General features: G+C 35.3%; 1 protein-coding gene across 9 annotated transcripts in view; it reads left to right on the forward strand.

The window, feature by feature from the left end:
• The window catches only part of LOC110383896 (tropomodulin-1), a 72063-nt gene extending 56916 nt beyond the window's left edge, over window positions 1-15147 (forward strand). For 3 of the 9 annotated variants that reach the window (XM_064037139.1, XM_064037136.1, XM_064037140.1), the window contains exons 3-11: window positions 1008-1175; window positions 2079-2202; window positions 4609-4724; window positions 5069-5173; window positions 6314-6565; window positions 7124-7271; window positions 8987-9527; window positions 11477-11532; window positions 12839-15147. In XM_064037139.1, the coding sequence (XP_063893209.1) occupies window positions 1008-1175; window positions 2079-2202; window positions 4609-4724; window positions 5069-5173; window positions 6314-6565; window positions 7124-7271; window positions 8987-9527; window positions 11477-11519 (1497 nt within the window). In that variant the 3' untranslated portion in view covers window positions 11520-11532; window positions 12839-15147. Of the gene's footprint in view, window positions 1-1007; window positions 1176-2078; window positions 2203-4608; window positions 4725-5068; window positions 5174-6313; window positions 6566-7123; window positions 7272-8986; window positions 9528-10045; window positions 10126-10694; window positions 10752-11476; window positions 11533-12838 lie in introns of all 9 variants that reach the window. The other 6 variants (XM_064037137.1, XM_064037138.1, XM_064037142.1 and 3 more) reach the window with 6 other exon arrangements.
• The last annotated feature ends 1297 nt before the right edge of the window (window positions 15148-16444 follow it).

The raw sequence follows: 16444 nt of genomic DNA on the forward strand, positions 1-16444 counted from the left end.
TGATATAGAAATTATCAGTGCAACCCAACATGGTCGCCTGATATCAGAAATAGATAAACAATGACATTAAATACATATTTACCTGTTCATTAAAGAGAATAGGGTACATGAATCATTATTGTTTGAAGACTAATTTATAAATAATGGGAGTGCCTGCCATTATCTTTGGATTATTTTTATCTTCCCTGTTGCATTATGTACAAAAAATAATAAGGTATTACCTTGTAATCTATGAATAATAGTTTTATGTGATTTTAATCACGTTGGCTTTGGGTTTATCATCATCTGCCTAGGCCTTTCCTACTTTTTTGACTCTTAACAAATATTTTTTGCAATTCTATGAATAATCTATTATATGCATTTGTGTTAATATTTATCTGTAATGTTTACTTGACTGTAATGGTTACTACTCATGCTAGCCATAACATACTTAACCACTTTGCTATCCAAGATGCAGACACAATAGTTTCCATCTGTGTGTATCACATATGACTGATGGGACAGGGAAGTTGTTTATGCACGTAATTAAGTTGCACAATGTTTGACAATGATAGTGCTACTTAAGATGTAGGTTAATCAAGTCAAAATCCAATTAGACTAATTAGTTTGTACTTTATCAATATTTGTAAATAGATCAGCACCTCAGAACAGTCTTAATAAAACAACCAATGGAACAATGAAAAAATATTGACACTCCCACGCCATATTTATTATGATTCCATTTTTTCATAGAATTGTCTACACTCATAAGGTTACTGAGTACTTACACAGCATGTAAACATAGACATATCTACTTAATTTTTAAGGTACACCTCCTTCCATTCACCAGCAATGTAATAACAATATCCAGTTTACTGCAAAACAACATAATATGTACCTATTTAAACTCTCAATTAATTAACTTTAATTTGAAGTTGATGTTTGAAACTGGTTCAAATCTTATTGTTGTATTCAGGAACATTATCCCTATCTTTCATAGGCTAATCCCACCAATCTCCAAATTCCAGGACAACTTCCTGCCACCATCACAACGTAACAATTATGACTGCGAGAAGGATCCCACGGGGCCCCTGAACCGCAAGAAGCTGATAGAACACATCAACAAACAGGCCCTGGAGACACCAGACCGACCGGAGATCAAGCCTTATGTCGCTGGAGTCGTACGGGGGAAGAAGGTATGAAAACGAACAACAAAGTATAATTACCAGATGAATGTTTTATAAGGCCATAGTAAGGCCCAAGTCCATCAGAATAGTATTCATTTTTTTTCTCAAAATAACTTTTAAGATTGATTGTCAAAATTCATAGCATACAGTGGTTTCAAGAAAACCGTTATTTATGTGGCTAAAGTATGAAGATTTTGTTTGCCTTTTCAAACTACATTTTTATGCAAAGCACAGGTTTCAGTTCAGTTTCAGTATTTGCTTACTTTAAATTTTTGTGAAAAAAAATAGATTGTATTAACCTTAGGATTAGCATGTTAAAAATGCATAAAGCTGAAAGGCATCGTGAATGAGTCACGAAACCTTGCTGAAGATGAGAGCGTCGAAAGTCACGTCTGGTGAAGTTCCTATAGTTCAAGGTTTGTTTACATTTGATAACTTATATGTACCTACTATTTACAGTGCAGGCATATTTGCTTCGTATCAAATGTATTATTTACTTTTATTTGGTTATTGATGAAGTAATCTTCAATACAAGTCATGATCTAAAGAAAGTCTGAGATTTGCATTATGAACTAAAAATTCTGGTACGACTACTCGAAAAATAGCATCCACAGTTATGTATTAGTTTTAATAGTTTAAAGTTTCTATGTAGTTGGGCCAATAAATTAATTTGTATTCATGTCGAAATAAACTGTTTACTGTGCCTTGTGATTAAAAATTGAGAAGTTCGAGAAGTAAGAACAGGAATAGCTACTTCATTCAGTTACTCCCCTCTTATGGAGTCACCAGCCTTAAGGAGCTCTGTCCAGTTGCTAACCTCTTTTACTTTTAAATTCAAGTTAAGGGACTCTGCCCTTAACTCTTCATAATCTTAGAATATATGTCTTAAGACTCGTTGTGTTGTGTTTGCAGTGGATCCCGCCGGCGGTGCCGGAGAAGGTCCGCGACGCGGAGGAGCAGATCTCCATCGACCTGGGCGACGAGTACGAGCGAGCACTCACCGACGCCAGCCAGGAGGAGATCATCGACCTCGCCGGTGAGGAGACATCTTTATTTTATCGGGGGGATATACTCATGAACATCCTACGCCTGGGTAGAGGCGGAGACGCGTGGTGGCCTCTTACTCTTTATAGGAGCACGGAAAAGGGCACTGTCCGCCCTTCCCCTGCACCTGCGCCTTCAGCTGCCGGGGTTTTGGGGGTCAAGATCTCCATCTCCCGCCCTACAGCTTTCTTCTGCGTATTAGAGTTTGGTGGCAATTATACTAAGATTTTATGAAGGAAATCTTTTAGTAATAGTGTAGGATGTTAGGAAGGCCGTATGTTAGGAAATGTTAATGTGACAGAGCAGGAAGAAAAATAATATCGTTTTTTTTCGCATCGGATAAATATCTGCTTTATGATTTCTTCATATTCCAAAATAGGATAGTTGCAAATTAATGAAATGCGTAGGCCACATCTTACAAAAGACTAAAAGGCATTCAACTCGAGAGCAAAAAGGTGTTTACAAGTTTACGACTGAAATGGCCTTTATTTATTCTCGATCATGATTGCCCTTTATTTCGGTACACATTGCAAGTTACCTTCATTCACTAAACCATTGACAACAAACAAACAAACGGTCGGCAATATGCATTTTCTGTCAATATACCTATGCCAGATTATTTGAAGACATTCTGGCATAGTCCCGACATATTACCTCTCTAACCTAGTACCACATATTGTAATAATATCTAGGCACGTCGGACCGTCACCAACTGACATAGTTACCGTCAAAATAAACGGCTCACTCAGATCTTTATTATTTATGATTATACGTGAATACGGGAAATTTTCTTTTGTAATGGCATTATGTTATAGCCCACTGGCGATAGGCCAGCATTGTCCCGAGTTCATTGCAACTCTTACGTGATATCTAGACATATTTTATTGCCTAAGATACATCTATAAAATGATTATACCTTTTGATATTCAACAAACTAGCTCTTCTACATGGTTCCACCCGTGCCCCGGGCGAACTTCTTCACATACAGAGATCAAAAGTACTTTTGCCCTTTCTTAGGTGTAAGACTACCTCTGTGCACCAAATTGCATTTTATTCTGATCAGTAGTTTTGGTATGAGAGCCAGACAGACTTACTTTGGCATTTATAATATTATTTAGGAAGATATATTGCGTCACTTTGAGTTATTATGATTCGGGAATTTATAAGAAGAAAGATGCAGTTTGTTTATTTCGTCGTTTCGTAATTTAATATAGTGTGGATCATAACGTTTATTTCTAGATCAATGACAGCGTAATCCGATAATATATGACTTAATATTAAAGAGGATGGTCTGTTGCCCCACTAAATAACGGTGTTATAGTGTGTAGAAAGCGATAAAATACCGATTGTTGCATTATTTACATTACACAATATTGAGATATATTGCAATACTTACCTAATTAAAAAACAATATTTGTAATATGGCATGGATTTGATTCAGAGCCCATTTAAATGATTGTGAGATTAGCTAATGGGACTTTTGTCACGTGACTGAAATGTTTAAAAAAATTACATGGTCTGTTGACATGTATCCTTTGCCAGACAAATGCCTACATTAACATTGTAGTCAAATAGAACCGATTTCGCCGATATCGATTTATCACATTGATTTATAGCGATATATAACCCTCAGCACCATATGTTTCATCCAAAATTCAGACTGTTTCGACCTTCGTTCGTGCAAATCAATAACATTTGAACGGCTGTAAATCATAACTGCGACGCAGAAGCACACATGCATACCAAACACACACACACATATAATACATATGTATATTTATGTACCTATATATAATATATGTAGAACATTTGGCACAGTATATATAGCGTGTTATATATAAGTATTGTTGGCGCCGTCGGCTTCTATTTACTGACAATGTCTTAACCAATAAATGTCACTGGTTCTCTTTATTAAGAGTGAACCAGCTATGTTCTATTGTTTTTGTCATCATATATCATGTGGCAGGGTGGTAGTAATATCTCACATGAAATGTTATAAAGTTAAACAGCATATTTATTACAAAAACGTTTAAGATGGCCCTCACAACAAGTTGAACTGAAATATTATTCATAATTACCCTACACAATGCCAAGCATTTTTGGACACAGTTGAATTTCAATAACCCAGTTCAGACATAGGTTCTTTGTCAGAGATGTTAGTTGGTTTTTAAATCACCTCGCCGAAATCTTATCCTTCCACAAAAAAAAATCAAGATTGCACAAAAAGACCATCACACTGATATTATAAAACTGAAAGTTTATGAGTATATGTGTGTGCGTTTGTTACATCCCTGGTGCAAACAACATAGCTTATACCGTTCCCTTGGAAACCCTGGGCATCTTATGTGCAGTTAGCTAGTTTTATATAAAATCTCACAATACGTTTTGTATTTTCCAGCCATCCTCGGGTTCCACTCGATGATGAACCAGGACCAGTACCACGCGTCGCTGCTCAACAAGGGCCAGCCCGTCGGCCTCGGCTGGGACGGCATCACTAAAGCCACCAAACCTAAGGTATGACAACCTCAAAATTGTAATGTTTTATCAAGAACACCTAAATCATGTGCGTATTATTTGTTGAAATAACTATATTATCAAACATATAAAGAGTTGCTGGTGTGTTCAGTATTTTATTTCGGATTTTATGTTGAGTAGAAAAATACGTTGATATTTTTTACCTTCATTGTTATTTACTGATTTTGTAGACTAGGCCTTAATTTGCCAAGTGTCAAATTTGAATACATAATAAATTGTATTTTAGGTGCTTACATCTTATCTGCTTACAGTCATGATTATTTTCTGAAAATAAGGATAAAATAATAAGTATGTAATTAACTCTATGTAATGTTGTATTCTAGGTGTACCCCATGGACCCCCCTAACGACACAGACCCAGACGACACCATCACGCGGGTCCAACAGAACGACCAGAAGCTCACTGATCTCAATTGGAATAATATTAAGGTAAATACATTTATACATATTATTTTATGAAAATTGAGAGACGAAACCTTTTGGCTATTCTGCTTGTCATGATATTATTCCAATTAATAAATGATTATAATATAGAAATGTAGTTAGTTAAATTTTTTGTGAGAAAACATAAGGTAAGTAAGGCTCTATGAGACACTTCACATGTTATTCTGTAACTCGATTACAGAATTATCGTATAGTATTTCGTGTATAGATAGTTCAACTCAGATTTGCGCGCGGCCCTATGTGTGCGTCGGCTTGTAAATATACAACTTTCATTCGTGTGACAGTGACGTCGTCCGAGCATGACGTGTTCTTATCGCTTTTTGATAAGGGTACAGTCGTTTACGAAAATACTAGTTATTCACGGAGAAATTATTAAGGAGTCAGATAAAGCGTTTCAAAAAAAAAAAAAAAACAACACTCAAAGCTTTTTATTATTAAATATAGTTTTTCATTATTTTCTCATAAGTCTTTTCAAATTGACATTGACAGTATCTAAGAATTAAATACTCCTTACATATTTTCTAGCTCGGGGTACGCCGACAATAAATAAAAGTGTGGACTAAGAATGTAAAAAGAGTTGAAATGTTAACAAAATATGTACGGAATTTTAAAAAATTATATTGCTTCGCATAATGTCGACCAAAATAACAAAATAATGAAACTCATAAATGAACGTTTAAGTCAAATTGATGATGGGATGTGGCGTAATACTTGTCGACATGTACAAAAGAAAAAAGAAGAATAGGTACTATAGACATTTTGACATGGAGTCAGAATTTATAATTCACCTTGGAGAGTAGCGAATCCGAAAATTCATCATTTGATTTTCCAAATAGCGATTCATAATCATTATAAATAAATAAACATTAAATTACGTAATAACTGTTTTTCTTTAAACACCCGTATACAACCCCTACATAACTGTATTGTACCCGACTGTACCTCTTGTCACGCACACAAAGTCACTGTATATGTACAAGGGTTACCCACACATAAGGCCGCGCGCACGACTGAGTTGAACTTACTATAATGGTTTCGTTCTGAAAACATTTGTTCTAAAATCTAACTTGTTAATACACTCCGTCAAAATTGCACAAATTAATAAAAACTTTTATATAATTCCAGAACATAAGCGACGAGAAATTCGAGAAGCTATTCACGGCTCTAAAGAGCAACACTCATCTGGAGGTACTGTCGCTCGTGAACGTGGGCCTGTCCGACCGCACCGCCGCCATCCTCGCCGCCGCGCTCGAGCACAACTCTTCACTCCGAGTGTTGAATGTGGAGACCAACTTCATCTCCCCGGCTGGAGTCCTGCAGCTGGTGGCGGCGCTGCTCCATACTAATACTATTGAGGAGTTCCGGGCTTCCAACCAGGTATGGTACCACAAGATTTACAATGAGAATCGTGACTGTGATTTACGGCTGAATTTTAAGTGCAGTATGACTCTTGAGAATAAAATTGTTCTCAGTTAGTACAAAAATGCTTTCACCCTTTGAAAATTGGCAACTGTCACCTGCACATAAGACGCGGTGGCCTTATAAATCATTCTATATCTTTAACATTTACATAAATCTGTGATAGATATATAATATACAATTAGGTTTAACTTCAAGTTAAATAACATTTGGGTATTTCGAGTCTTATTGTGCTGTGAATGATGGATAGAGATTTAGATGATGTTATACATATGCTGATAAACGAACTTTTAGGGTCAATCCCCACTGAAAGAGCAGCGGCCGTAAATGCAAGTGATTGAGCGCTCGCGCGGCGGGCCGCGCTGGGCCGCGCTCTTACATTGTCCGTGCTCTTACGGCCGCTGCCGGCGCTGCTCTTTCAGTGGGACTTGACCCTTAAGGAGTATATCTGTTTCCTTGTTGAATAAAAAATGATATAAACGTGGTAAATTATAATGTGTGATTCGTACATTCCAGCGTTCGCAAGTGCTGGGCAACAAGATCGAGATGGAGATAACGTCGCTAGTAGAGCGCAACCCGACGCTGCTGCGCCTCGGCCTGCACCTGGAGTACAGCGACGCGCGCCACCGCGTCGCCTCGCATCTGCAGCGGAACATCGACAGAAGTACGTATACTCTACTACTTTGCATCAAATTACTTTGCAAATCTGAAGTTAGCCATTGATGTAGTACAGATATTGTTAAGGTTCGCTTGCCCGAAGTTGACTTAAGTCGTTCCCAAACTGCGCATAATTTCGTTTCATACATGTAATGTTCAAATTCCTATTTCTAGCAAACAAAACAACAGACAATATTGACAAGGGCTATAGTAGTAAATAAAAATGGTTTAATGGCTTACTTCAGAATTGCAAAGTTATTAAGGGAAGCTAGTACCAGATTATGTGCTACACAGATACTTGACGCAACAATTCAAGTAGCTCTGCTTGTCCAAACACAACTATATTCTAAATGTATGAAAAAAGACTACTCATCAAATCTATGACTGGAGAAGCATAGTTATTGAAAGTTGATTATGAGTGAAAGATACCGCACCAGGGCCAAAGCCTTCCTGCGGGATTGTTCGCGCGAGTTACCGCGGCGCTGGTATAAAAGGGGTTAAGAAGGAACATGGTGGGTTTTAGTCAGTAAGAATCTGACACTCCCTCACACTGCACCCACAGCGGGTGATGGGGTCATTTGATGATTACATACAAAAAAAAATTGCTAAGATGTGAATGACTGACGTAAACGAAAAATAATATTTTTTGACATGAATGTGTGAGTAAATGGAATGTGAATGTGACACAACGTCATGTATCTGCATAGTATATAATCTATATAAATAAGGGATAATTTTGGTGCAAAGATGATTGCTCTGCTCTTTCTATATGCTTGGGAAATTAACAGGGTTATTTGTATTATTTTTAAGACTTTTAAAACGTTTGGTATATATTGTAATCTTCTTTACACCACTTCAAGTTGATGCCTTTAAAAAAAACTATATAAACGCTTATTTTCTATGGCATACAACCTTGAAACAGAAGTTATTTTAAGATGAAATATTTTAATAATTTTATTACAGGTTTCTTACGCATATTGTTAGATGACTAGGTCACAATATATTCAAAATAATGTGTCCATTTGAACGTTCAGACAACATCATCTTACATTTATTTTATTTTATTGAACTATAAAATTGTATTACCACATAATGTTATCTTGCATAGAACTTTCACTCTTAACACGAAACATCAGAGCTCACTATAGCGTGAACTTTAAGTATCGAGTCACACAAATCTTATCGAACGGCACAAAATCATGTGATTGTATCATTTGAAAAAGCACAATTTTGTATTCACGACATCGAAACTATCGATAACATTATAACTCATGATATTTAACACAACAACGCCAACATTATGCACCAGCTTGCATTAACATTCAAGATATGGAAACCATGACACCGGAAAACATCTGTATATATGAAGAAATATGTGTCTAATGCGAGTCAGCAACATAGTAATTGTTCCATATATCACTATCTACAATCATCGACATGACGGTAAAGATATAGTGAAAAACAAAATACATGAGACTGTATACTATAATAACGTTGTAATTTTATTGTATCAATCATTTGAAGTCGATATTGTCAACCACTTCGAGGATCAATTTGGAATTTTTAGAATACCATTTGTGATTAACTGACAACATCCACCAATGAACAGAATTAACAAATGTTTTGTACAGTTGTGATCACAAAAAAAATCAAATCATATCGAAATCGATTACCCATGAGATTCGAGTACAATCGATAACCGTAATCGATTATCGTAATCAGATTGTCGCGTGCTGAAGCGCGCTAGCGTGTCGCTCAGCATGCGGCGACCACGCGGCCGCCCGCCTGCCGTCGGCATCGACTCCAGCTTCTTCAACATGACGCCGCCCAGCGCAGAGGCCGTCACACCCATCGCTGAGGAACCCAAACCCATCGTCTCCGAAACCATGGAGACCTCACTCACTGTCAAGACGAAGGCCCAACCAGATGATGACAGACCCACTTCAATAACTATAGGCGACGGACCCCTCGAACTTGATAAACCTGTCACAAATGGCATACAAACACCGGCCACTCCCGAACCAGTGACTGAAGCGGAAAAACCGGTAACTACCGACGCAGAAAAACCGGTGACTACCGATGAAGAGAAACCAGTGATTACCGATAATGTGCAACCGGTGCCTACCGAAAACCGGCTTGAGCCAGCTCCGGTTACAGAGGAAAAGAAAGATGAGAATGTGGATAAAGTAGAAGTTCCGACAGGAGAGCAAGCGGACAGATTTGTGATGGCGGCGCCGCCCGACATTAACCCCAACCCACACTCGTGAGTAACGCGAACTGATCCACACGAGTGTTCCTCTTGTAGACCACACCACACACCACTACAGATTTGTGTGAATTCGAACAATACAATACATTACTATACTTATATACAGAAGGGAGGAATAATACTTGATTCGACGCGCATAGATTTACCACGCGTAGCAGTCTGTAAACGACTGTAATTCGAGACGCCGATATCTATGAGCTGTCGGATTTCTGATCTTCTGTTTATGTCAGTGTTCGAATATAACTTGCACTTTTATTTAGCTCACACAAACATTCCTTATGTGTTTATTCGTGAGATTGTAAAGACTTTATTAGACTTAGTTTGTGTCTGTCATGAAATGTAATCATTCCATAAATGCGCATTTTTATACACTTTTGTCGGTATTTTTCAGGGTAAGGTAATTAGAAAGTTCTATGTTAATTTTAAGTTGTTTTTATTGGCGTGATTGTTCAAATTCACATGACAGGACATAGACACAGTTGCAGATAGTTGAGAGATATGTTGTTTTACAGTACGGAAAGACCTAACGCTGCGACTTCAGTTCAGATTCTTTAACCAACTGGCCAAGGGTGCGCGTAGCCAATAGTCAGAGGTCAGGCTCCACAGTGTTGGCACGGCTATAACATCTCTACGCTTTTGTTACAGCTTTCTTAATGCCGGCTGATTGAGTGAACACTTACACATACACACACATGTGCAGTTTTATATGTGCTGAAAGCAAAATATTAAGAGATCTGAAATTAATTTATATTTGTAGCAATTATAAATTAAATTATTCCATTATGAAGTTTTGAATACACGACTTATTAAATTGGTACTCGCACATACATAGACATAATGAGGAACCAATTAATTTAGTCGTCCTGATGATTTCGATTTCAAACAGATCTGCTTTGGAATTATTTTGACTTTCAGGCATCTCTTTTATAAGACTGCACACTAAAATTATATCTAGTGCAATATGGCATTATTGACGAAAAATAAACGCCATAAATGCCATATTTCTAGTCTTAACGATTTTTTACTCTAAATATAATACTATCTACAATTAATTCTTTAAAACTCTTTCACATAAATCTCAATATAAAACGAAACTAAAAACTAATATATTTTGATGTGTTTTCTACTGTATACTTTAACAGTTAACAATTTAATTTCTAGCAGTGAGGGGAACGTAGAACAGACCGATAATATGTAGAAATGGCCGCAAAAAAATTGGTAAACTGTCATCTGTTTTGGCGCGAATGTCAATGGCCAATTACAATAGTGCCGTGCTAGTTTTTCGGGAAATAACGGTTTTTACAGTGCAAAGGCTTGAGCTAATCAAGAGGTTTTCGCTTAGTGAGGCTACGTCGAAGCTATGGGGTCCCAGCTACGACAGGATAGTCATAAACGTTTGTTTACCATCTATTAACTAGAACCATAAATAAGAGATTTTTTCCTGAATTCAAATGACACGCATGGTTGTGACTACTAACAAATTGTATGCGGAATGATGTTCTGATACTAAAATCATAGGAATAAACTATGAGCATGGATTTGAATTTCCAACTATGTTGTTATGAAACCGATTGTTTTGATTGATTGTTAATATGTTTATCCTTTGATATGATTTATATTTTAATGAACCTTATGTGTTACCGATGTTCGCTATACGAAAATGACCGCCCAAGTTAGCTAAAATTATACTGCTCAGCTGATTAAGCTGTAGAGTCTTTTGAGATCGATGTAAAAATAATTAAATTTATAAAGTTTTACCATTTTAGTTTAAATTAGATTTTTCCAATTAAATTACTATTTTCTCCTGAAATATTTTCCAAGTTTGGTCCTGGTCTTCAAAAATTCCTGAACAACCATTCAAACCCCAATATAGCGAGCATCGGTGCCAATAATATGTGCATATAAACAAAAGTGTGACACGTGTCGGTGTGTATGCATTGCAGTACGCCAGCAGCGACGGAGCCAGAACAGCGCCTAGAGCCTTGAACTGTCGCAAGTGGTGAGTTTATACTTTTTACACTATATCACATCAAAAAAAACATCTTTTCATCTTTATTTTAAGGGTTACTTTCAACAAAATTATTTACATTACCTGTCTAATATGTATCTCAAGTAGTTTACATACCTTTGCAGAATTATGATAGAAATCAAAGAGTTTTAGTTATAAAAGAAAGCAAATACCTGTATACTCTCAATTTATGTAGGTACTGTAATTAAAAGAAAAACCTGTTGAAACTGACCCCTAAGTTTCATAAAATCATTCGTTCATTATCAATCTCTTAGAAGTCAATACTTTATGCTTCTTAATATACCACTGCTTCCCAGCTTATAACTTTTCAGGTGATCTTTCACCAAGACAAAATGTTTGGCACTATGAAAACTTTTTATACTTATATAAAAGATAGATAAAAGTGGTTAAGTAACGCTGAAATCGTGAAAATGTTTAAAAAATCTTCTGCTCACCAATTATGTTTCAAGAAGGTTAGTTTGGTTGCATATAATTTTTCAAAATAAATGTTATGTGCATGCTTGCATATGCAAGCATAATGTTTTCATGACCCCAGTTCAGCATGACTGCATTATTCCATGCATATTATACCCCATATTTATGCTTGTCCAATTTCCTGTACTAATTTGTTTAAATACAAAATGATAATTTTTAATAATTTATATAAATCTAAATATTTAAATATTCTCCGATGAAACGAAGTGGAGTAATTTTATTCCTAACAATACATTACATAAAAAGTTTATACATGAAACGAATAATGTTGAAACACATAAATAAGACACGCAATAATAGATATTCATATCGATCTTTAACTCTTATTTTCAGCTTTTAACATCAGAAAACTTAACTCACTCTTTCTTTACACTAGGTAGTTCACGCATACCTACTCACATAAGTTCTGCGTTTATCTAAAGTTAATGATACCTTAATACACGAACATAAAAATTTAAGAGGCAGCTTTTTTCTATCACTAGCGATAAGTACCGTTTTCCTGATTAACCATGATACTTCAAAAAAGAGGTGCTTCAAACTTACATCTTATTAAACCAAGGGTTTCTTTGCCCGATTTCTATTAACTAAAATCGATTCGTTTTTATTCATGGACAGTACTTTTTTGACGACTATTCTAAAAGTTTTATGTCAAAAATCTACCGTCTGTATACCAAACAAATCAGTTGTCCTTTATCCACTATACCCACTAGAAGAAATCGGTCGCCGTTTTTCTTCAAACAGGTATCACTACAAATTTCAATACCTATTTCAATTCTCACACATCCATTATGGTGCATTTCAGGCGGTCGCGTCCGTCGGCTGACACAGTTCACGCGCAGCCGCAGCTACGTGGTCGGCTGGATCCCCTGACCAGCCGCGGCCTGGTACCGCACGCAAACACATGTGATTGGGTATTTTGTTTATACACGAACACACTTGACCATGCTGGAGTTATGGCCCAAGATCATAGACAGTATAATCGACAGTTTTTCCTAAAACAAGAGTTTACGTTGAAACTTGAACGTGAATGTTGTGTTAAGAAAACTTACGTATATGTTCTCAGTGAACCTTAGACCGGTTAACTACAACATAAAAGTCACTTTTTCTTAAAACAACCTTTATTTGTTTGAACTTGAAAATTCACAGTTAACTGTTGTTTTAAGAATGCTGACGTTTATGTTGTCAGGGAACTTGGGCCTTACTGGTCTGCGCAATAGAGGTTTTATTTACAAAATTGTTTATTGCGCAGACCATTGGCTTACTTCCGATTGGTCAAGTTTTTTCGGACGTTTTGTACCTTTTAAATGTTCGTAGTCCATACTTTTTTAACCACTTGAGAATGGGGACCCATGTTGGCAGTCAAAAATTCTTGTCGATCAACCAATTTTTGTTTCATGACGTTTGGTCATAGAAAATGTCTTTTGTACAAAGCGTTGTTTATAAATCGAGTTTGTATCAAATGAGTTTTTGTGTCCAATAGTCATCTAATGGAAATTGTTTGATTAACAAGTGTATCTATGTGGTTGAAAAAGCATGGAGTACCACGTTATCATAAAATGTGTAACTGATATTATTAGTATGACATTTTTGATCTTGAACATCTGTTTTTGTGAAATTCGAAATTGTGTAAATCTATTGGCACTAGTATGGATCTTTGTAACGTTTTTGTAGTAGCTTTAACTATGCTGAGGTGCTTTATTGTTGTATAATTATAAGTACGACAATATTTACATTTAACTTACTATTTAAGATCTTTTAAACACCACTTTCTAAGTCAATACCACTTAAAGCTTATATAAAAGTAGCCAGTCGCCTAAACACAATTGTCTTGTTATCCAAAATACGCAATCACAACGAACTCGTGCGAACTGAGTGAATGATGCACTTGAAGACGAATGTTTTGTGCTAACAAGAATTGATATTGTATCAAAGTTTAAATTCCTTGTAAAACAACCGACAAATATGTGTAACACCACTAGTTCGATGCAGGCACATCACTAGTCCAAAATATATTTGATAAAATCACAATTCTTGTATAAAGTGTGAATGATGGACGTTTTACTATTAATTCTTACTATAGTGTGCTAATGAATTCGTATTAATTTTATTATGATATTAAATTGTAATATATTTTATAGATGTGCACATTCCATTAATGCGAAACATGCTTCTCTTTATCGACGCTTTTTAGTGTTTAACAAACTTATTTAAAACTAAAGTAGTTCATAAATTTAATGAATATTACCATTTACGATATTATTTGGGGTAGTCAGTGTAGTTGTAACTTTGTCTAGTAATTCCTGCTGATATTGTAAGCTGCATAACTACCTCGACAAGTGCCGCAGGAAACCTGCGCCATTTTGAAGTTCCTTCGTGTGTTATATTTGTTGACTATTTATTTTTCTGACTAATAAGACACATTAATGGAATAATCTCTGACAACTCAAAATTAAATAACATTTTGAAAATGACTGATTAATTGCGACTTGCCAACTTTGATTTTAGGGATAATGAATTAAAAACAAATTCATATAGAGAAGCCATGTTCTGCGTCAATGGAGGGTAACTTTTAATATTTCAATAAAGCACTGGGTTTGGTTCGCAGTGTCTAGTAGACTCGATGTAAGCCTTCGATGGAATTTTGGTATTCGATTGTAGCGAAGCGCGAATAGCAATGTACTGAGGCTTTGATGAATAGCTTTTATAACGTAACCTTTTGCTTTCTTGAAACAAAAAAAATGCTTAAAAATGTAACTTTATGTATATTTAGTGAATCTACTGGGGAACTAAGTGTCCATAACATTGTGATACAGACATCATATTTTTTCCATTAAAAATCAGCTTCGATTTTTTTTCGTCTGTTAGTTTCAATAAGAGAGATTATTTGTATATGATTTTAGATTTTTAAAATGTAATATTCTTTTATTGTGACAATTTATGAAAAAAATTAAATTAATATAAATCATAATTTAATTGTAATGTTAGTTTTATTTATGTTGATATATTACGGTTCAGGAGCATTTTGATCCAACGAAATACCTTGACTAGTAGAGTCGCAGTTCTGTAGTTTGTGACAACTGTAAAAAATATTAATAAAGTACATAAACATTATCTCGTTTTTTATTTTGCGTTTAAAGACACATTTAATACACAAGCAACGTGAATTTTGTTTATGAGGTTCAATACCCTGAACAAAAATAACATTTGAAAACTGGCCTCGTTACATTTACAACCAGTAAATATAATAGAAAATATGATACAAATTAAAATTCCGGAAATGATTACTGTTAACAGAAATATTTATGATCGTAAAAATAGATGATATTGAATTTTTGCTCAGCCACCGCTCGCGCTGGAAGATTGGCACAAAGCCACTCTAGGTCGCGTCGTGGTTAAAAATAAAATAACTATTCATTCACACAAAGCTTTATTCTTGATCCGTAAGATATGTTTCGATGACAGTTTCGCTAAAAGGTACTAAAATTATACACAATCAGATGTAATAACCGTTTTAATAATTGCAATATAGAATTTGATTGATGTCTTTTAAATTCCTGAAAAGTTTACACTTAATACTATACTCATACAAAACGTAGGGCAGCATTATTATTGTCACATTTTGGAAGACAAAGCGTGTCAAATGAAATATAACAATAGATGATAATTATATGACACAAACACGTCGTTGGTCCGTGAGGGCCACGTAACTTCATTCCCCTACATATTTACGAACTCGTGCAAACGTTCATTTTTGAAAGACAGAGCCTAAGTTATAATTAAGTGTGCATGATAAATAAGTTTCTTCAGAAGTATTACATACTCTTACTGTACTACAGAAATGTGGATATTAAATAAAAGGGAGTAAAGAGTAAAATAAAACTAAAAATTCACTCAAAACAAAATGTAATAAACAACACAATTTCTAACAAAATATTAATATCGACAAAAAAGGTTAATAAACTCTTAGCAGGTAATATCAATTAATACGAAACGCCCTAGGTTGTTAGTAGGTACAATTTCTTGCAAACAAAAATTTTCTCAGTTGTGTGTATATCAGGGTTCATGCTAATTATTTATTATTAGTTGATGTGTGATGCGATAAATGACAAAGTTATCTCGAAACAGGATATGTTATATCTTCAACGCTAAACTAACGCTAAAACTGATTAATTATTCAATATTAAAAAGTTATAAAAATCGATACGAATCGAAGCTATTTATTGTCATTATTGGCTAGCCCTAAATGTCTACTAAGTACATCTTTAGGCCTATGTTCTACAATCTACTAGAAATATTGAATCGAAAAAGTGAGCTTTTTATAATAAGTAGCAATGTTTAATTTTGTGGAATGTGCAAGTGACTCGACTACCTTGAAATATTATTAAAATACAAAATAATATATTAGTAA

The sequence above is a fragment of the Helicoverpa armigera genome, chromosome 12, assembly GCF_030705265.1.
Source record: "Helicoverpa armigera isolate CAAS_96S chromosome 12, ASM3070526v1, whole genome shotgun sequence".
Classification (NCBI taxonomy): Eukaryota; Metazoa; Arthropoda; class Insecta; order Lepidoptera; family Noctuidae; genus Helicoverpa; species Helicoverpa armigera.